The sequence below is a fragment of the Cygnus atratus genome, chromosome 4 (genome assembly GCF_013377495.2).
Source record: "Cygnus atratus isolate AKBS03 ecotype Queensland, Australia chromosome 4, CAtr_DNAZoo_HiC_assembly, whole genome shotgun sequence".
Taxonomy (NCBI): domain Eukaryota; kingdom Metazoa; phylum Chordata; class Aves; order Anseriformes; family Anatidae; genus Cygnus; species Cygnus atratus.
Window position 1 is genome coordinate 12,097,503 of NC_066365.1, and position 22,836 is coordinate 12,120,338.

The window sequence follows — 22,836 nt, forward strand, 5'->3', positions numbered from 1 at the left end:
CAGATCATTTTCAGATTTTCTGAGTTATTAATTCAGTTGACAAACTGGATTTAGTAGCCAAACCAAGGCAATTGTCAAAATAAATAGCACCTGAAGTATTTTTCTAATGTCAACAGTGGCGTAACCTTTATCCACATTTTCATTAGTATTTATGATGTGCAGGAGCCAGCTGTTTTATAATGGGGGCAGATTTGAAAGAACTTAATACCTTTTGGATCATCCCAAATTGTTAATTCAGTAATAGAAGCCTTTCTGGAACAGAATAATAGATCCTAACAAATACAAATTGACTTAAAGATTTGGCTAGTTTGGTTGGGGGTGGTTTTTGGAACTACGGAGACACTTTAAGGAGGTGAAGAATGTTAGAGCTGCTTATTTTGATGTCCATTTGTGGCAAACAGAGGGTGTGGGCAATTCTGAAGGTGAGTCTCATAGAAAATCGCAGAACTGCTTTCTCAAATAAGCTGCGTTACCTGGACATTTTTCTTGGAGACACCCTGTGCTGTCTTTACTGACAGTACAGTCTGTGTCATCGCTTTGCACACAGGACATCTGGTAGGTGCCCAAGTAGGTACTGTTTCTGAGACAAAGTAGCTCCAGACTGTAGTAATAAACTGTGTGTTGAGACTCTAGTGAAACATAATTCAGTCTATTCCTAGTTATGGTCTTACTAAATGGGTATTAATTCCTGGAAAACTATTCCATTTATGAATATATAGCACTTGCTGCTGCTTACAGATGAGACCGTTTGTCTTGATTTTTTTTTTAAACCTTAATAATAGCAAGAATGTGATGTCTCACCTGTAATACTGTATAATGATGTCTTAATGCCTGCAGTAAAGCTGTACTTGGCTTAATACTGTGAGATACATAAGTCTTGCTGTCTGTTCAAGTTTTTTTAGGTATGGGGTTTTACTGAGATAGAAGTGCATCGTTTGTTGTGTGTCACAAAATAAATAGCAACAAAGATCCCTTCAAACTCCTCTGCTTCTCAGCCTTGGGAGGGAGCAAACTGTCAGCCATTCGTGGAAGAAATAAGTTCCTTCAGAGTGAGACGGCACACAAAATTTGCTTCATTATAAAAAGCTTTTAAAATAATTGAACTTTGAGGGGATTTTTTCTTGTAATTTTTATTACTGCTGCTAATACTAATTAGCTATGGAGAAAGGTGCTGTTATTATTTTGTTACTAGGTATGCCATTAGGGCATTACTGCTGAGGATGTATTTTGCAGGAAACTGCAAACTGCATGCAGTTTGCTCTGTGTGTGTCTTATTATAGCATAGCACAGAACACCAACAAGGTACTTACACTTGTTTGGTGCAGAGCTGAAGACAAACGTTCCTGCTAGGGCATAAGTGCATTAGTTTTGTTCTGCAGTCTGATTCTTGTGCGCTTACTGCAACAAGACTTATATACAAGCAGTTTTGTAACCTCTGAGTATGCAGCCTGAACTGCATAAATTTGTTCATGAAACTGTTTGAAAAAATGTATAAATAAATTATAGCATTGAAAAATAATAAAAACCAAACACATAGGATTAAAGAAAAAAAAAAGAGCAAGGTTGGGCTATCATTTTAAATAACTTCGTCTGATAAATTTTCTGTTGCCTTAAGTGATACATAGATTCTTCCCCACCTCCAGGAAGGGGTTTGGTTTGACAACAGGAGGAGTGTGCGTGTGCTTTGTATTTCTTGACTTGGCTAATTGCAGAAGGAAAGTGTAACCTACCCTGATCAAATATGTAAGAGAAACAAAGAGTATGAAATGGTAGGAAGTGAAGTGCAGAAATATGTGTGTCTCCCATTCTTCATCTTGTTTTGTTTTCCTTTGCAGTCGACGCCTTTACACCTAGCAGCAGGCTATAACAGAGTACGAATAGTCCAACTTCTGCTTCAGCACGGTGCAGATGTTCATGCAAAGGACAAAGGGTATGTAAAATGAATTGATTTATTATCTGTTTGCAGCAGTGCTTTTCTGTTAATCAAGATGAGAAATTATTTCTTTGCTTGATGTTGCAGCATAATCGCAAATAGTTGGTTAAGAATGTGACATCTGCTTCAAAAATATGAATGTGTTTAATGATAGGTAAACTTTGGTTACAGTCCCAATAACAGATTAATCATGACTGCACTTGTTTTAAGTTTTCTTCTACACCTTTAATTTTTTTCCAATCCTTATTCCTTGTGTCCATGTGTCTTCCCTGTGAAATCATGGAATTTCACCATTATTTTGGGAGAGGGGATAGGGAGAAGATGCTTGAGATTAATGAAAAAAATGTGCATTGTAAAATTTCTCTGTAATCTTGTTACCTTATTGCATGTGTATGGATGTAATTGCGAGTAACATCAATGATACTCAGAGGCTCACAACTAGAGGCCCTTGGAGACCTGCCTTGGTTGACATAGCCAACAAAAACGAAGATATAGCAGAAGCTAAACTATTCCATTTTTTTTTGCAGCCAGCACGCTAGTTAAGTAGATTACAACAAAAATTGTGCAGCATTCGGAAATCTTGAACTATGTGTTACACGTTGTTAGCTGTATTCTAAGGTGAATTCTTACAATGGTCTCATAGGAAAGCTTACTTCTAACATTGTAGACATGGGGCTCCTGGTTAAAGACATGCATATCAGAGTTTATAGAGGTGAGATATTAATGAGAGTGCTCTCTAGCCATCAACATACTTGAGGCATTTCCTATACCCCTTCCTTCTCTAGTTTTAAAGGAGATTTTAAATTAAGATCTTTTTTTTTTCTTTTTTTCCCCAAACCAGTCAGTCGTAAGCTTACTTAAACTCTGGAAGACTGAAATACTGATTGTAGCACTGTTGACTGTACATTCACCCTTAGTGGCTTTTTTTGATCAGAATTGTAAAATACATCATAACACATTATGTAAGTCACAAAACCACAGCAAAGCTGCATGGAATACAATCCAAAATTGTTAAGCGAGTTTTAGGCATTTCACACGTTAAGAAATTTAAGTGTCACTTGGTAGAAAATTCCAGTGTAGATGTTTTAATGCGGTTGGAATGATCTACTTGGAAAGTATTGCTGTGTGAAAAGTAGTTAAGTAGACCTCAAGTAGGGGAGAAGAATAAAGGGAAAGAAAAGAAAAACTGTACATGTACTTTGTATTAAACATGTAAACAATTCAGACACTCTAAGGTATGTGTAACAGCTCAGTGAGCTCTCTCTTTCTCCTTTTTAGTGGCATCACATGATTTGGTGTTTTTTCTTTTTTTTGGTTGTTGGTTTGGTTTGGTTTTGCTCGTTTTTTTGTTTTCAAAATTTATAAGTAAGCAAACTAGTGTAGTACTCACTTTCCCAATGCTCTTTTTGCTAATTTTGCAATTCTGGGAAACATACACAACATTTTTCATAAATGGTGAAGGGTTAATTATTGTTTGCAGTGTATTATACATTCTGATATGTTAAGCCGTAACTAGCCTAGCTTGTTTGGCTTAAATTAATATTATTTAGTTCTCTGTAATAGTTGTCCCCTTCGCATCTCCCTTTTGAGTGTGTGGCTCTTTTATTACATATCTTGTGCTTGTAATGTCATCTTTGTCATTTTCTTCACTAGTATCATTTTTGCGTATGACCTCCTGTAGTGTAACTATAAAAAAAATACATAGATCATCTTATAATTTGACTGTAAAAAATGCAGTGAAATCAGGTCGTCCCACAGTTTGGAGCAGCAATTTGTCTGCTGTCTACGGATATTTGTACATTTTCATAATATACCCAGGCGTTAGGTTAGTATTATCTGAAGAGTTCTGACTTCCACACAGCATTTTATATAAACAGGAGCACACATTTAGGCAGAAATAGAACACTGACTTCTACTAAGCAAATTGAATGTGGAATGGGAGTTTTTCCCCCCTTAGTGTTTTCAAGAAAGATCATTTCAAAGGCAATTAATGTTAATCTTATTGGTAGATTAAACATCTGTGGCTTGCTAGGAAAAAATGCTTTAATGTCACCCACAAATAATGTGTTGTTTGGGAATGCAAGGTTTTTCCAGTAGTTTTTGAATCTTAATTTTTAAAGATGTTAATGGTTAGGTTTTATTTTGTTTTCTGTTCACCTCTCAGTAAAGAGAAAATAATACCTTCTTCAGCAATGCTGCTTGAATAAATTTGTCATTTGCCTTCTTTCATACAGTGGTCTTGTGCCTCTTCACAATGCATGTTCATATGGACACTATGAGGTTACAGAGCTGCTACTTAAGGTAAGCAGAAGGATGGAAAGTAATTACTGTAAATTTAGATGGATTGTAAATTACTGTAAATTTAGGTGGATTGTTCATGCCAGAGTTGAAAAGGAAGACTCTTTTTCTTTAGTATCAGATTTCAAACATCTTGTATGTAATTTCAGAAGCCTACGACTTCAGATCTATGTGTTTTTTCCCTACCTAATTTCTTTAGAGAGATAGTAGAGTTTCTTTTTTTTTTTTTTTCCCCCCTCTGGAAAAATCTGCTGTACTTAAAAATTAGTTCATATAGAAATTCCCATTTTGTTGAGGATTCATGTTTTTTTTATGTGTATAGGTATTTTTATAATTCACTTTTGTGTGTGTATTCATATATGAAAGAACAAAACTAGTTTTTGTAATGAAATGAAAATTCATGTGCTTTTTTTTGTTGTTGAGGGTGATTTCCTACTAATAAAAGGCTTTTTTTCCTGTGCTAGCATGGTGCCTGTGTTAATGCTATGGACCTCTGGCAATTTACACCCTTGCATGAGGCTGCTTCCAAGAACCGTGTAGAAGTCTGTTCCCTCTTGCTGAGTCATGGTGCGGATCCCACATTAGTCAACTGCCATGGCAAGAGCGCAGTCGATATGGCTCCAACACCTGAACTGAGAGAGAGGCTGACCTGTAAGTGTTTTCAGACTTAAAACAGTTGTTGGTTAATATAAAGGGATGCTTTCCTTTCAAGGCAGCTTCTTCATAAAGCACGGATAGATGCAGAGCAGCAGAAGAAATACAGACGTGCTCCTCACTTTAAGTAAGTAGATAACTCTGATAGGCCATTCATGATGATGTCTACTTTTTTTTTTCAGATTTAAAATGTGTAAGGCAAGGAGGCACTGCTGAATCAGTGACTGTGGGTGATTTTTATGCTAAAAGTCTAATCAAGTCACATAGGAGCCTCTACGTGAACAGGCTAGAGTGACTTCTAGAAGACATATAGCTTCGATGTGCAAGCTTGAAGAGATGGAAATTCCAACACCTTTTTTTTTTTGTAGTGTTTGCAGTCCTAATGCTGTTTACAAAAAAAAAAGCCTCAGCTCCAATTGAAATTTGTCTGCCTTTATTTGCCCTCTTTTGGGGGTTTGTTTTCTCGTTGTTATAAACTGTAAAGATAATTAAATGAGACAAGTATAGAAACAAAACATAATGAAGTTGCAGAAAACATCTTCCCAAAGTATAAATTCTGAACTCGCTTATACATTGCCTCAATTGTAAGCTTTTGGTTTTGTCTGTTGAATATAGCAGAATCCCCTGGCAGACTAAGAATGTGATCTTGCACTGCTCAAAATCACAGGTTGTTGTTTGTCACTATTCTGTGAAGGTGATAACACAGAAATGAAAACATGTGCAGCAGAAAGCTTTCCTCTAGGACAAAAGAGGAGGGGGTTAATATTTTCCAGCTACTTCTCTGCTCTGTTCCAGGCTGGCTTAGGACATTGTGCTTCTGGCTTTAAGCAAGTTAATTTACCATTTTTTAAACTAAAAAGCAAAAATATATTTAAACTTTGTTTTATTTCTGTATTTTTAGTTTCTGGATGGGGATGGGCTTATCCATCTTCTTGTTTCTCATTCCCAAGTTCAGACCTCATCCTTGGTAGCCTATCTCACATTTGTACATTTTATGGTAAACACTTTTCGTCTTTTTCAAGTTGAAAATACTTTTTAACTAAAATGGACTAGTTCCTGAAATGATCAAGGTGTGGCACAGAAAATAACAAAATTACCTCTCTGCATTTGCAAAGATATAACTACTATCAAAATCTTCGGAGCAGACTGGCTTCAAATGCTTAGCTGGCTAACTTTCTTTAACACCAATAGTTTAACGGTTGTGTTTAAACAATACGTTCAGTCTTTACCTTGAATTACTTGTAGTTGTAAATACAGTAGTGTTTTGGAAAACCAACTGTAATGCTTTTTTTTCTGCAGAAAAAAAAACCTGCAGTAGCTGTGTGCTTGCTTGAACACATACATAGATAATTGGGAGGTCACATATGCATTTAATATGAAGTGGGTGGGGGATAAGACGGAGAAAAACTAAGAATTTTACTCAGGGAGTCACTGCACTGCTTCTTTGGAATACCCTTTTGGTTTCAGGAAACCATGTTCTTTTCATGTTACTATGCATACCAGGTAAGCCACTATCTGAAGATGTACAGAAATAACTCTTATTACCTCTTAACTGGTTATAGGTACCTTTCTCAAGTAACATCTGTAAAGGTAACTTGTTACTGAATATTCAATGCATCTCTTTCTCCAATAGATGAATTCAAAGGACATTCTTTACTGCAAGCAGCAAGAGAGGCAGATCTAGCCAAAGTGAAAAAGACACTTGCTTTGGAGATCATCAATTTTAAGCAGCCACAGTCACATGAGACTGCACTGGTGAGATTATAGAGTCAATCCTCGTCTTTTACAATAAATGTGATGGTAGTGCTAGTTCAGTGGGTTTATTTCTACATTATGAAAATGTATTCATCATCTGAGATAGAGGATTTGCTATCAAACACTTTATATATTAAAAATATTTCACCATTACAGAAATAACACCATATAATTTTTAGCACTTGTTTTTTCTTTTTTCCTCGTAGATCACAGAAACCTTCTGGCCAGAGCATACCTGTCCATGTTTCACTTCTCTTCTGCTTTTTTCCCCCATTAGCCTATTTTATTGTTGTAGACCAGTTAGGTTTTTGCTGGGGTTGAAAAGCTCTGTATGGAACATATTCTGATATGTTCCATATAGAGCCTTTTTTCCATATTCTTATATTCATTATATGGAACTATTCCAAGAGCTTTTTGCATATTTGTTACATAATTTGTAACTGGCTGCATAACAGACTTGCTGTTAGGTTAAGTATGTTCAGTACACACTGAAACAGAAGAAGAAACAATTTTCAAAGGCTTGATAAAATAAAGCAGTGGAATCTTAATGGAACCCTTTGGTATCCCTCTGAAGAAGGCTAAGATGTTTAAAGCCCTTTCCCTTAACCTCCTTTGGGTATTGCATGCTATACTTGTCCTGATATCTTGTTAATGTATTTGGGAATTTACTGCTTTTTCGGTGACAAATAGCAGTAAAATGAAAATTGTTTTTTTCTGATGAGAATAATTTAGCATTATTCACTTGCTCGTATTTTGTTTGGTATGTTAAATGTTCAGGAAGAAATATGATGTGTTTTGTTTGTAAATTCTGTAGTCTGATGTTTAGCCGAATAATAAGAGATGAAGTCTTTGATCTCAAAGCTCTTTTTCATCTGTGTAGTTGAAATAGTACTTTATATTTACTTTTTTGCAGCACTGTGCTGTGGCTGCTGTGCATCCCAAGCGGAAGCAAGTTACAGAATTATTGCTCAGGAAAGGAGCGAATGTTAATGAGAAAAACAAAGAGTAGGTTTCTGAAATTTTCAACTTTTTTCAAAGGACTCAGTCATACCAGGAACATAAAACTAATACCTTTTTTTTTTTTGTCTAGTTTCATGACACCTTTGCATGTTGCAGCTGAGAAAGCCCATAACGATGTCATGGAAGTTCTGCATAAACATGGAGCAAAGGTAAATATGCTTAAATGCATGTAATTTATGGCAGAAGGCAAGAGGGAATGTTATATTGGTTAAATACAGTTTTAGTTTTTGTGGTAGTTGTTGCGTTTTCTTATGTATGTCTTGTGCTTCTCATGTTAACCATGAAGGGTGTTTATCCTAAATCATTACAGGATATTCAGGAACCCCATTTAAAAATTAAGTCTTCTCTCCAAGTAACTGAATATAGGCTTTAGGTGTGTTTAGATTACTCATTTTTAATGAATCTTCAAGTGCCATGACAGTATCTTTGAAGGTGGTGCTTTGTTTAAAAAAAAAAAAAAAATTAAGGTGGTGAACTAATGAAAAAGTGGCTTCCATCCTGTTTTGTTGTATTGCTGGATGGTTGGATATATCTTACAGCCAGCTCCTTGCCTGAACTTACAGATACATGCGAAAATTAATATGTTCAGAAAGACATCGGGCTTTCTAGTGGTACAGAAAACAGGGATTAAAGTCTTCTAAACTGGAATGATTGTTGTAAAAATAAAAAATAATAATAAAAAAAAAGAGGACCTGCAAGAATGCAAGTTCACTAATATCTTGGGCAAATGTAGAAATGTCATGGATGCTATTTGGTTTATTGTATTTCTAAAAGTTACTGTTGAAACCATTCTTCTCCAAGAGAGAACAAGCTGCTTTAAAGTTATGTTTGCATGACAGAAGATAGAGTCTGTCTTTATGTTGGTAGCAGAAATGGCTTCGTTCTGCTCTGCTAGAAGGATCTAGCTTTATGGATCTTTACATAATGTAATTATTTCTGTGTGTTGGAGTAGCAAGTTTCAAGACCCTGACTCTGGAAATATTTGCCATCTACCTAGACCCATGCAACAGAATCAAATGTTTTTGAATAACCTCACTGTATAATATAATTGTGAACGTGCTGCTCAGGGACATAGTTTAGTGGTAGACTTGATAATATTAATTTGATGGTTGGACCTGATGGTCTTAAGGGTCTCTTCCAACGTAAATTATTCCATGATTTCCTTCCAAGATTTCAAACTTGCTGAGGGTGCATTCAATCCCACTGTCTATGTCATTGATAAAAATATTAAACAGCACTGGTCCCAGGACAGACCTCTGATCCCCAGTCAGGGGGAAGGCCAACATGGCAGATGCCATGGTGGATGTCTGTTAGGGACTATCCAAGCAGGATGAAGAGGCAGATGAAATATTCTATAAGCAGCTGGAAGAAGTATCACAATTGCTAGATCTTGTTCTCGTGGGGGATTTCAACTTACCAGATGTCTATTTGAAGTACAATATAGCAGAGAGGAAAATTTAGGAGGCTTCTGAAATGTGTGGAAGATAATTTCCTGACACAGCTGCTGAGTGAGCCAACTGGGGAAGGCACCTCTCTGGACCTTTTGCTTGCAAACATAGAAGGGCTTGTGTTAGATGTGAAGGCTGATGGTTGTCTTGGGCATAGTGATCACAAATTAATAAGAGTTTTTGATTCTTGGAAAAGCAAATAGGGGGGTTAGCAACAAAAGGAAAACTAAGGAAAATCTCCATCCTGTATTGGATGTGAGGTGAAACATAGTGACAAAGGATGAAGAAAAGGTTGAGTTGCTTAATGCTTTCTTTGCTTCAGTCTTTAATAGTAAGACTCTGAGCACCCAGCCCCCTGACTTGGAATATAGGGGCAGGGAACAGAATGAAGACCCCATAATGTAAGAGGAAGTGGTTAGTGACCTGCTACACCACATAAATGAAGGCAAGTCTGTGGGACCAGATGCGATCCACACAAGGGTACAGAGGGTGCTCACCAAGACACTTTCCATCATTTATCAGCAGTCCTGGCAATATGGGGAGGTCCCAGTTGACTGGAAGCTAGCAATTGTGAGACTCATCTACAGGAAGGGCCAGAAGGAGGACCCAGGGAACTAAAGGCCTGCCAGTCTGACTTTGGTGCCAGGGAAAGGTTATGGAGCAGATCATCTTGAGTGCCATCACAGGGCAGACACAGGACAACCAGGTGATCAGGCCCAGTCCGCATGGGTTTATGAAAGGCAGGTCCCGCTTAACTAACCTGATCTCCTTATATGACAAGGTGACCCACTTAGTGGATGAGGGAGAGGCTGTGGATTTTGTCTACCTAGACTTTAGTAAAGCTTTTGACACTGTTTCCCACAGCATTCTCCTCAAGAAACTGGCTGCTCATGGCTTAGACAGACGTGCTTTGCTGGGTGAAGAACTGTTTGAGTGGCTGGGCCCAAGGAGTTGTGGTGAACAGAGCTAAATCCAGATGGCAAACAGTCAAAAGTGGTATCCTCCAGGGCTCAGTACTGGCTCCAGTTCTATTCAGTATCTTTATTAATGATCTTGGATGAGGGGATCGAGCGCACCCTCAGTAAGTCTGCAGATGACACCAAGCTGAGTGGGAGTGCTGATCTGCTTGAGGGTAGGAAGGCTCTGCAGAGATATCTGGATAGGTTGGATTGATGCGCCAAGGCCAACTGTATGAGGTTCAACAATGCTAATGCCAGGTCCTGCACTTGGGGCACAACAACCCAATGCAATACCACAGGCCGTGGGAAGAGTGGCTGGAAAGCTGACTAGCAGAAAAGGACCTGGGGTGTTGGTCAATAGCCAGCTGAATACGAGCCATTAGTGTGCTCAGGTGGCCAAGAAAGTCAAACAGCATCCTGGCTTGTATCAGAAATGGTGTGGCCAGCAGGACCAGGGAAGTGATTGTCCCCTTGTACTCAGCTCTGGTGAGGCCACACCTCGAGTACTGTATTCAGCTTTGGGCCCCTCACTACAAGAAGGACGTCGAGGTGCTCGAGCGTGTGCAGAGAAGGGCAATGAAGCTGGTGCAAGGTCCAGAGAACAGGTCTTAGAGGAACAGCTGAGGGAACTGGGGTTGTTTAGCCTAGAGAAAAGGAGGCTTGGAGGAGACCTTTTTGTTACCTACAGCTACCTCAAAGGAGGTCGTAGCAGGGTGGGGGATTGGTCTCCCGAGCACCAAGTGACAGGACAAGAGGAAATGGCCTCAAGTTGCACCAGGGAAGGTTTGGGTTTGAAATTAGAAAAAAAATAATTCTTCACTGCCAGGGTTGTGAAGCATTGGAACAGGCTGCTCCGGGTTGAGTCACCGTCCCTGGACGTTTTTAAAAAACGTGTAGCTGTGGTGCTTAGGGACGTGGTTTAGCGGTAGGCTTGGCAGCGCTGGGTTAACGGTTGGACTTGATGATCTTAGATGTCTTCCAACCTAGCGACTGAGTGATTCTACTCTGTGAATATCGCTGTAGCTCTTTGAGCTCTTTGAGACAGCAGCATTGCAGGGAGGAAAATTCTCTTCAGTGTCTCATGATACATGACCATTTTGATTTCTCGACTGAATATATATCCAGGATGAGGAAAATGAAGTAACAGAAGGGATTGTGCATGGGAAATGCCATATAGGGTGGTATCTGTCCATGAAAAGCCTTACTTTAACACACTTTTAATTTGAGAACTGTGTTCTGCTTTTATGTTTTAGTTTGAGTAATGGACTGACTGTTTATATACTAAAAGGTGAAGAAACCAGATACAGAGACAGTGTGATGTGGAATAAAAGCCGTCAAATCTGTTATTTTTAACTCCTTGCAGATTTGCCTATAAAGTAATTAAGATCTACAACCTTTTCATTTCAGGCTGCTTATAAGGAGGACCAGTTGAATATTTCTCATTTGTTTACTTAGTGCAGCTTGAATGATTTGTCTTCTCAGCATGCAGTAAGGCAGTGCAGCTTGGATATTTGATATTTTGTCAGAATTTAAACTTTAACTTTGAATTTGAAAGGGTGTATGTTTTTAGACCTAGTATTGAACAGTTGTTAATCCAGACAGATGTCTTAACAGGTATGATTTTAAGGAGAGTTTAATCTCTATTTGTATTTCTTTCAGGAATTAGATTTATATTGGCATCTCCTGATTGTCAGGTTGTTTTAAATATTCAAATTGATTTTCATTTGGAAATAAATCCTGCTGCATTCAGCCTTAGTGCAATACATTCTTGGGTTCATTTTAGACAAGTGCTGCATGATTGGTGAGAGCAGATCTGCTTCAAAGTGGAGGTACTACCATTGAAATTGCCCTGCAAAGTCTAATTCTCTTTCATGAGGGAAAGAACAACGTCGTTTGGTGTCTGCATTCCTCTTGGTCAGCTGCAGCCCTCTTTGTCCCAGAAGTGAACAGGCATGTCTTCAAGTGGCTGCAGTTTTTCTGCCCCAAGAGTTGATTGTTGGCAAAGATAGTTATTTGGAGGTGAAAGGAGACCTGCATAAGACAATATTAACATTTTCCCAGGTCACAGTTGGTATGGTGTGGGTGTCTTGCTAAGCAAAGAGTTTTTATTTAAAACAAAACTTTTAGGGGAGTCCCATGAGAGTGTCATGAGCTGAGCACGGTCAGAGGAAAGCAGAACTGTTCTCCTAATCAATCTCACTGTGAGAGGGGTTTGTGATCTAAGAAATTCCTACCTCACCAGCCTGTAGAATTGTTCAGAGGTATAAAAGATTTTCAGACAATATCAAATCACAGACCACTTTATTTATGTGGTGGCTCTTTGTTATTTCCTATGGCTTGATATTGCTGTATTGCAGGTATTTATATATTTTTAACACTCTCAGGTAATAGATATTAGCTATGTAGTTGCCTCCCCTCAGATTTAATTTCATGGAAATACAGTCTTAACCAGAATGTTTTTTCACTGGTTTTCACGGAGGGGTAGTAGAATTTGCAGGCTGCATTTTAGGTGAGAAAACCTAGAAAAACCCTTGACTGCTGCCATCACAAAGATTTTGAGAAGGTAAAAGGTAAAAACGTTGTTTTTTACAGTGAAAGAGTCTATTATGCATGCAGTTCACAGCCTGCAGTCTGTAAGCTTGGAAACAGATAACAGGTTCTCAGTTACTGCAGAGAATACAGAGTAGTTCTATATTTCATAGTGATTAAAAAAAAAAAAAAAAGGAAAAAAAGCTGTTGGACATCTGCATTTAAATTTGTCATGAATGGTTGCTAGGTACAAAGTATCTTCTTGAAAGGTTATTTTCTATATATTTTTTTCCTTCTTCTTAAAACTATTATTCTCTTCCGTTCTCTGATAATGAGCCCGTGGCAATGCTGCCAGTTATTTAGATTCTCTGTTAGATCTTGATAGACAGGTTTCCATTATTATTACTCCATTTTGTCTGCTTATATACTCTTATATTGGATAGATTTCTATCCACTTTAACTTAATATTTCTGTAAAATTACAAACAACGGACTGTGTATACATCTTCTTTCACCACCCCTCTCCCCCACACCCTTAGAATTCTTAATCTGACATCTTTGTTTTAATTCTTGGTAGTGAGTGTTAATTCGTCTTCTGAGGATGACAGATGATAGTATCTTCAAAGGTGGATGATCTTTGAATCGTTTAGTTAATTATTTACCTCTTTCTCGTCTTCTGTGAGAGTTGTTTTTGCACAAGGTTAATCTTTGTCAAATTTGTCAAGAGCTTGATCGCTATTTCAAGTATGGTTTTGGGGATCCTGTGTTTTGTAATAGCCATGCAAACAAATAACCTGTTTTTTTAAAAGACAAGAAAGCATCTGCAGAAAATTATCTTTGCATTGGAGTGTTTATCTTTGTCATTGTCAAATGTTTTGTCAAATGTTTTGTCATTTGGTTGCGTTTAGTTGCAGCACAGATAAACTTGTGTGCCAAGAAGTTCCTGTTACTGCTCTTCTCATTAAGGGCATGGACAGGTGCAGGCTTTTAATTCTAATAATGTTTTATATTGTTGCTGATTTTTCAGATGAATGCACTGGACACACTTGGTCAAACAGCATTGCACAGGGCTGCTTTAGCAGGTCACTTGCAAACCTGCCGGCTCCTGCTGAATTATGGCTCTGATCCCTCCATCATCTCTTTACAAGGCTTCACAGCAGCACAGATGGGAAACGAAGCAGTGCAACAGATACTAAGTGGTAGGTAAAAATTAAGGCTTGGATACTTGAACTTCAGCTTCTACCTTCCTTTTAAAGCTGTGGATCTTATTTCTTTTTCCACGCAAGAGACTTAATATAGTTTGTTCATCCCTCCCATCTGCCATTGTATGCACACATCTACGTTGTTCTGTGTGATGCTTTTTTAGGAAACAAACTCACAGCTGCTCAATTCAAAGATTTTGTGCAAAATGGGGATAAAATATTTTGTGGATTTATATCATGCTGTTGTATGGGAATATTAAAGGAAGTCAGGTCATTTTTTTAATTTTTTTTAATAACAAGTTCCAAGGAAACTAAAATATTGACAAACATGAGAACCCTTTTTCCTCTCATCAGCTACCCTTTGGGTACTCCATACTTTAGCAGTCAAAAGCAGAATGTTACTTGTGTTTTACAGAGTGGGAACAGGGTCCTGTGAGATAAAGGCACTTGCATCAGATATAAAAACAACCTAAGTATTTATGCGATTAGTAATTAGAGGGTATGATGTTTATGGTTCTCTTATAAAAGATCCCAGGGTTAACAGTTTGGGGATTTTTTCTAACAGCGTAACCACTTCCTAAAGAGAATTTCTGGTCTTTGGTTCCAGGCCCCTCACCAGCTTCGTAGCAAGTACAGAGTGCGAAGGTATTAATTCAGGTGCTGAAATGAGCACGTTTAATTCTGGGTGTGCAGTGGGGCCTCTTGCAGTTTGCTGAAGTAGATGAGAAGGTGCTTTTGAACTCCATCAAAACTTTGAATCCGTCCCAGTGAACACATCAGCTTTTTGAATGCAGAAATGTCATTCTTACCATACATGGGTTTAGCAACACATTGAAATTCCATTTGACAGAATGATGTCAGCTTTAGAGCCTAAATCTGACTGGTTTACACTGAAACTAAGGCTCCTTATTCAGCTATTTAGGCAATATGAACTTGAACTTCACTACTCCTGTAGCATTTTTACAGATGCCAGCAGACGTCTTCCTAGCTTGAAAAAATTGAGCACAAGTTAATATAACTTAATAACCCTAAAACATCTTTTTCTGTATGTAGAAAGTACACCTGTGCGTACTTCTGACGTGGATTATCGGTTGTTAGAAGCATCCAAAGCTGGAGATTTGGAAACTGTGAAGGTAGGTTTGATTAACTCCTATTAATTTTTCATTTTATTGTTGTGCAAGGCTCATGAAAGCCTCTGCTACAAGGGTTGTGGACGTCGTGCCCAGTGGATGATAAATCATAAAAAATGTGAAGGAAGATCTCTTAATATTTTTTCTGATAAGCTGGGCATTGAGATGTGCTGAGGTGTTTCTCTGAGTTGTGAATTCTCTGAGAATTATCACTCATACAGCCATAATTCCTTGATAAGGACCCTGTGAGCCTGAGAATCACGATTTAGTAGAAACAAGCCTTAGGTGTGTGATTCAATCAGAAGGCAAGCAAACAAGTTAGCAGGTAACAGACTTAATGTTTTAAGCCATCCTTATCTGAAGAAGATTAACAGTCATGCCATGGAATGCCAGCGTCACAGGAAGGTTTGATCTTATCTTTCATACTTGATCAATGGGCAAAATAGCCTGCAGATAGACCATTCTGCACACAGTCTCACCTTGAACTTCAATGCATCAATATTAATACACATTAATATCCAAACAGCACCTGTTTTGTGCACCAGCAGCTCTTTTGACTGTCAAATTCAATATTTCTAGTTTTATGAAGACAGCATGAAATGGAAATGGTGGCTTGTCTGGAGAAACTTACATGGGCTTACATGGCTTGTCTGGAGAAACTTATCTGGCACTTGATAATTCATTTTTACCCTTCTAATATGTTACGAATGTCTTCATACTGCTTCCATCATTTAAGACCTATTTGTTAGAAAAGTACTTTCAGCCATACATTTAGAGAAGCTCTATTTTTAGTTCTGTTTATATGGAAAGAAATTTCCTGAAACTTAACTTCTAAAAAATGGTATATACAAATAAATGGACCAAATTTTCTGTTAGGGTATTTGATGGGGGCTAGTTCTTTTTGTGTATTTTCTAGTTACTTTGGTTTTTTTTGTGTGTTTTTTGTGTGTTTTTGGTTTGGTGTTTTGCTTTGTTTTGTTTCTTTTTTAGTTCGGTAGTAGATGTTGGTTTCTTCTTTTGTCTTCCAGCAACTTTGCAGCCCTCAGAATGTGAATTGTAGAGATTTGGAAGGCCGTCATTCGACACCACTGCACTTTGCTGCAGGATATAACCGTGTATCAGTGGTGGAGTATCTGTTGCATCATGGGGCAGATGTGCATGCCAAAGATAAAGGGTACATTTTCATTCCATTATGTGCTCCAATGTTTTCAGTTAGTGTGAGATTTCTACCCCCTCTGTTCATTTGGGTTCAGATTTCAGCAACCATCATATTTTTTTCTCTTGAAAAGTTTTCTTTTTTTCTTCTTATTCCTCATTGTTCCTGAAGTTCGTTGTAGGGAGACTGTGGACTGTTAAAGTTACATTTAACTTTCTGGGAAAGCCACAGTCAAGCACATATCTGGCCGATGTAATCCTTGATCCTTCTCTTCCCCCTTTTGTCCATTTCAGAGACTTTTGCTGTGCTTAAAAGCATCCTCTCAGTTATTTCAGGTGATAAATTAGTTTTGAATTGCCTGAGATAAAATACCAGGGTCATTTATCTAATTCTGTTAGTTAGCTTTTATTATTAACTAGTTATTTATTCAGTTAAACAAGATAAATCATTTACACTTTTTTCATTATTCGCAAATTGATCATGTAGAATAGTGTGATTGTGTTTGATCTTTCATTCCACTATGTTGGGCTTCAGGGCAGGCTAAAACATTTCCAATACTGAATTTTTAGGCTCTCCCTTGAAAGTAATATTTGGGCATCTTTCTGTGATATCAGCTGTGCTAATATGGTACTAATAACTGTACTTCAAATCTGTTGTATAGCTGTATACTTCTTCTGAAATTTACACTCTAATATTCAAAATCAGAATGTAATGATTCTTGCAATTTAGTTTTTTTGCCGCTGTTAACAGCATTGAAGTTGCTTGTAGCGCTAGCAACATTGGTGCTTGTTAAGCATTTAGAAGTCTCCTGTATGGGATGTGAAGAAGGATGATTATGTTCATTTCATTGATATTTTAATAGCAAGGAAATAAAGCCATGAAAATTGGAGACTGAAAGATGCAGATTACTGTCCAGTGGGAGTGGGTATTTTATCTATTGAAATTTTGTATGATTGCATGTTGGATTTTATTATCTGTAGCTATTAAAAAAACTTTCTCTTTGATTAGTGGCTTAGTACCCCTGCATAATGCCTGTTCTTATGGACACTACGAAGTGGCTGAACTCTTAGTGAGGCATGGTGCTTCTGTCAATGTAGCAGACCTGTGGAAATTCACTCCTCTACATGAAGCAGCTGCAAAAGGAAAATATGAAATCTGCAAACTGCTATTAAAAGTATGTGATCTGGAGTTCTCAAATATGTCTTTACATGTGTGTATGTTTTGTTTTTTGCTGGAAATCAGAATCAAAGTTAATTGCATTCAGTGAGTTCTTTATGGTTCTTTCAGTATTTTCATTGTACAATTGTCAGATAGTTTGTGCAATGTCTGTTCACTTACAAAGAATCATCAGAATGGTTACTTTTTCTAGAAGGTTTATTAACTTGCTCTAGCATGGCTTGCTGCTACTATTAGCAAAGTATGACAAGACTCTCAAACTGGAAAAAAATGAATTTGTTTAAAAAAAATACACAAACCCTTACCCTATTCGTCCCTTTCTGGAACAGTTCATGCATTTAAGTGAAACTTTGTAAATAGTTATGCAAGAGTGTGTTACGTAGCAATAAATGAAGGTGGGTTTTACATGGTGCTTGACATATAAAAGATTTTAAATTGTTAATGTATAATCTGTCAAGCTTCTGGAGGAAATGAAGATTAATGTACTGTGGATTCATTGTAATCAGCAGAAGCTGTAAAACACATGAGATAATGCCAACATGTTCCCATGAATTTGAGAGATTTTTTAACATAAGGTTGTAACCTATCTTGAGATGGTAAAAGAAGGTTCTAGAGGGGGTTTTCTTATCAATGCTCTTGCCTGGTTTAGCCCTGTGATTTCATTTCTCTCTGAAGTTCAGCATTTAAAATATGAATAAGAATATGGGTAGTCTTAAAAGGTTCTTCCCCTTGCACTGCTTTTTCTTTTACTGCTGCAGAGCCCCACTATTTCTCACCCATCTCATCAATTAATTCATTTGATTACCCAAAAAACATTTGGAGGGAAAGCACATCAGTGTGAAACACATCTGCAGTGGAAACCAGAAGGTATTCAGAAATACCTATGGAGTAGGCACAGTGGTGGCCCTGGTAGTACCACCTGAACACCAAAGTTAGCTCAGGCTATAGGAGCATTCATAATCTGTCAAGCATAGTGTTGCTTCATAGGCACTGTGGAGGTCTCTGGAGTTTTCATACCATTTCATTGGGAACATAGCCATCTTTTATGTTCACCTTGAAGGGTCTCGAATGAATGTACACAGGAAATAAAGAAATGGTGAAATACTGCTTTTAGAAATCACTCTTGCACGAGAGCTAATGTGCCCTTAAGATGACACAGTTTTGTAAAGGCTCTGGGTGTTCATGCTTACACTGCAGTTTACTCAGGGCTTTTACTGCTGTGTGTCTCATGCCAGCTGGCAGTGCTGTCAGTTCTGCTGAGCTGTGGATGTTCAGGTTGACTTCTCCTGACTTGTGCTCTTTCTGTCCTGTGTTGCTTAAAGAATGAAACAATAACATACAGACATTTCTGGACAGACTTTCTTTTTCAACACCTTGCTTTAAAATAACGCATTCGTTTGCATCTTTGCCTTTGAAGGAGTCTGAGAAGATACTACGTCTTCACTTAGATATTTATTCTGGAAAGTATCTCAGTAGTTCCATTTTTGATGTATTTAAAATTAAGGGATCTAAGCTTGAATCTGGGAGAAGTTATTGCAGTTTTTAAAAGGTTTTGTGGAAAAAAAAAAGTTCTTTTCCCAAAAGCACTAGAAATGTGGAGTTCTGTGTAATCAATACTGTCCCTTTCTGTCCCTTGCTGCTTACCCTTTTCACCCTGAACATTGCTGTAATCCTTGTAAATACAAGGCAGTTGATTCCTTCTGCTCTCCTCATCCGCAGTCATTCTCTGTGGATCGTATTAGCACATCTTTGCCAGCATCACCAGTGAGAAATGGCAGGGTAGACTTGCTGCTGGTGGATAGACCACTGTGCTTGATTATTCTGAAGGAGCCAGACAGAGAACTACAACACCAGCCCCTGCCTTATCTGTATTTATTTTTCCCACTGCTGCTGGCAGTGAACAAGAACAGAGCTGTCCTCCCACAAAATTGTACATAGACATGACTCATGCCATATGCTGTACATGTGTTTTCCCCTCCTTGCCCCATGACCCAGTACGGTGTTCTTATCAGTGACTGGTTGGCGTGTTCTACTAGTGCAGGTATACTCCAACAGTCTTCCAAATCCACTTTCTTCACTGTCCCCCCTAAATGTTCTCTTTACTGCTTTGCAGGACCTGTAAACTGCTTAAGATGGCGCTGTGTAGAAATTAGTATTTTTCTATTTACTATCTCAAACAAGTGCCTTTCGATAGCAATGTGGTATTTAGTGACATGGCCCGACTTCACAAGGTGAGGATGGCATACTGAGGAGACACATGTGCAAACCAGTTTGAAGGAGTAGGGCAGGGCTGATACCAACAGGTAAAATACCAGCAGGTATTACCAGCAGGGCAAATACCAACAGGTATTTGCAGCGTGAAGCTTTTCTTTAGCATCTTTTGTGGCATTGGGATATGACTATATGCAGGGTGTGTTCTTGAAGCTACTTCAGTTGCAAGGACATTGGCAACTCTCACAGAGCACTCCCATTCCTGCCTGTGGACCTGAGATTCATACAGGTGTGCTGCAGACCAACACGTTAGGCTTTAGCTCCTGAATTTATTGTATAGAACTGTATACATACGAACATAAGCAGTTGCTACTTCATAATGGCAGATTGGCAAAATCCCTCACTTCCTATCCAGTGCCACAAAATAATGATATGCTTACATGTGCTGCTCATGGTTGTGACAGTAGTATTCCACTTTGCTCTTTGCAGCACGGAGCTGATCCAACAAAAAAGAATCGAGACGGGAACACTCCTCTAGATTTGGTGAAAGAAGGAGACACAGATATCCAGGACTTACTGCGAGGAGATGCTGCTTTGCTTGACGCTGCCAAGAAAGGGTGCCTGGCACGAGTGCAGAAGCTGTGTACTCAAGAAAATATCAATTGCAGAGACACCCAGGGAAGAAATTCAACTCCGCTACATCTTGCAGGTGGGTGACTTACCAGCTTTCACAGAATCAGAGAATGATTAAGATTGGAAGGGACCTCTGGAAGTAATCTGCTCAAACCCCTCTGCTCAAGCAGGAACACCTAGAGCAGGTTGTCCAGGAGCATGTCCAGGTGGCTTTTGAAGATCTCCAAGGAGGGAGATTTTTGTTTGGTTTAGCTCTCCTAATACTCGGTTTCTTTTCTTGTGTCCTTTCTACAGCTGGTTACAACAATTTGGAAGTCGCTGAATACCTTCTTGAGCATGGTGCTGATGTTAATGCCCAGGACAAAGGAGGATTAATACCCCTACATAATGCAGCATCCTATGGGGTAGGTACAGGTACTTTTGCTTGTGAGCAGACCAACAGAGAACTCATAAAAAAATATATTCAAAGCTGGTTATTTTGCAGTTGTCTTGCTGTGAACAAATTCAGCCTCTGATGTCATCAAATACTTGTTGGGCTAAGTTGCTATTGTGAATCCCGTTTGCAGTCCTATAGATCTAACTAGGTTACCTTCTAACAGTGCAGATTCAGGTTTAGCAGTTTGGAAAGATCGCTAGAAGGTAACCTTTATGCAAACAAGCAGACGTAAAGCATTGAAAAGCGTTAAATTTGGGGTGACTGCTGAAACAGGTAAGATCTCAAGCTGGTGCTGAAAGGAAAGGGGATCATATCCAGGTGATGGCAGGGAAGTGAAAGTCTGTTACAGCTGGTCTCTGGCAGGGAGCTACTGCCAAGCAGGACAGGCTATGAGTCTACAGCATGGAAGCTGCTGTGTAGCACAACCCAGGGGTGCTATCAATCTATGATAGAAGGAGGGTCAGCTTCCAAAATAGACAATGCTGAACTGTTAAAAGGCTGCTACCAAGTTTGCAGTATGACTGTTGCCCTGGGGCACATATCTGCTACAGTGGGGCTGCAATAGGTGATTCAAACCATTATGCATGAGGCAGGCCCTCTTTCTCCATCTGTACATGTACCACTTGCACAGGTGCCTGATAGATTGCTTGTAAACAGACGTTAACTGTGGATGAGGTGAGAAAGAAACGTCTTGCAAGCAGTTCTACAGAGATGGTGCATGAGAAGATCCCAGGAGCATGCTTATGGTTAGAGAGAGGACATGAAGCTCAAAAACCAGTGGTTTTGATGGTCTAATGATATGCTTTTCCATTTCTTCATGGCTGTGGCACAAGAAGAGCAAAATGTTGTAGAGGTGATCTTAATGGATCCACAATTCACTTTCTTTGGAGAGCCACGTGGAAAAAAGAAGTGCAGTGTTCACCTTGTTTCTAAGCAGAATGTATCGATAAAATACAGCCTGCATCATTTGCATTGATTCTCTATGTCAGTCTGGGCTTCCAGTGTCCTAAAAAGCAAAAAGTACCAAATACTGGTTTAGAAATGCCATACAGAATGCTTTTATACTGCTGGGTCCTAATACCAAGCAATATTGTTCATCAGCATCTACCATAAGTACTAAATGCCCAGGACATTGCTTAGATGTAGAGATATATTCTGATGTGAAGATTGTGCTCTTTTAGAGCCCAGCAAACCAAAGCACATGTTCTAAGTGAAGGTAAAATGTTCCTTACTGGCACATGGCAATATTAGATTGATTCAAGCTGACAATCATAAAAAAAAATCATAATGCCAATCTCATTTGGTTGCCTTGCTTTTTGTAGGAGAAGTGAATGAGGCTGTTTTGATGCTCTTCTGTATGCTTTTCCTGTGGTGCCCCACACTTCTGAGCTGTCATCAGCCCACTCAGATCTCTATAATGGGAGGTAGAGAGGAGAAGAGAACTGGTTTCAGATGTTCATTGCTGGCAGGTTTCACAGACCAAACCTTTTCCTCATAAAGTATTTTCTCTTCAGTTATCCCACCTGGTGCTTCATTCAGCATGTCATTCAGTAGGGTTTCATGTCATGTGGCAGAGAAGACACAGGAACAGCAATTGCTTTAAAAGTCTGGAAGACAGGAAAAATAACGTCGGCAGTGTTTTCAAACCACAGTTATTCAGAGAAGCAAGCTTTTTCCTAGAGCTGCTGAGAGGCACTTAATTGCTCTTGAGAGGGAGAATGAAATCCATTGGCAAAAGTATTTGTGCTTCTGCTTACAAGTTGCATGTTTCATGCTCCTACCTACTCACTCTGACTACCTGCTTTTTTATTTCTAAGCTATATTCCACAAGTAATTTTAGTGGTCAAAGAGAGAAAAAAAAATATTCTCCAGTTTTCTATTTTCTTATTCCAACACAGGAAACTTCAGAGATGGATATTGATGGAAGCGTGAGGTTGTAAGATCATTACTTTTATAGCGCCTGTAAAATAGCTGTCCCCTTACAACATAGTGAGTTTTATCAATTACATTTCTCTCACAAAATATGATTGGAGAAAGAACAAGTTTGTGTTGCCTTGGATGGGTTCAAGGTCCTGCAAGAAAGACGGTTCAATAAAGCTCTGCATGCAAACATCTGCGTGGTGGCTCAGCAGTATAACACATTGGTGTTTAGAGCTTCTAGTGTTGTATCACAAATGTTGCAGCACCATAAATTTATGTTTCCAGTTCAAATCTCTACAAATGTTTTGAAAGCTAAGTCTATAGATGTTATGCTGGATAATGTATCAGGTCTGATCCTGCAGCTGGCATGTACTACG

At 38.6% G+C, this 22,836-nt stretch overlaps 1 protein-coding gene across 4 annotated transcripts in view; it reads left to right on the forward strand.

The window, feature by feature from the left end:
* TNKS (tankyrase) overlaps positions 1–22,836 on the forward strand; it is a 122,124-nt gene that overhangs the window by 76,839 nt on the left and 22,449 nt on the right. For all 4 annotated transcript variants that reach the window (XM_050710325.1, XM_050710326.1, XM_050710327.1 and 1 more), the window contains exons 6-17: positions 1,836–1,930; positions 4,168–4,234; positions 4,696–4,882; positions 6,519–6,640; positions 7,554–7,645; positions 7,731–7,809; positions 13,623–13,794; positions 14,851–14,930; positions 15,956–16,101; positions 17,092–17,257; positions 19,960–20,179; positions 20,398–20,507. In XM_050710325.1, the coding sequence (XP_050566282.1) occupies positions 1,836–1,930; positions 4,168–4,234; positions 4,696–4,882; positions 6,519–6,640; positions 7,554–7,645; positions 7,731–7,809; positions 13,623–13,794; positions 14,851–14,930; positions 15,956–16,101; positions 17,092–17,257; positions 19,960–20,179; positions 20,398–20,507 (1,536 nt within the window). The remainder of the gene's footprint in view (positions 1–1,835; positions 1,931–4,167; positions 4,235–4,695; positions 4,883–6,518; positions 6,641–7,553; positions 7,646–7,730; positions 7,810–13,622; positions 13,795–14,850; positions 14,931–15,955; positions 16,102–17,091; positions 17,258–19,959; positions 20,180–20,397; positions 20,508–22,836) is intronic.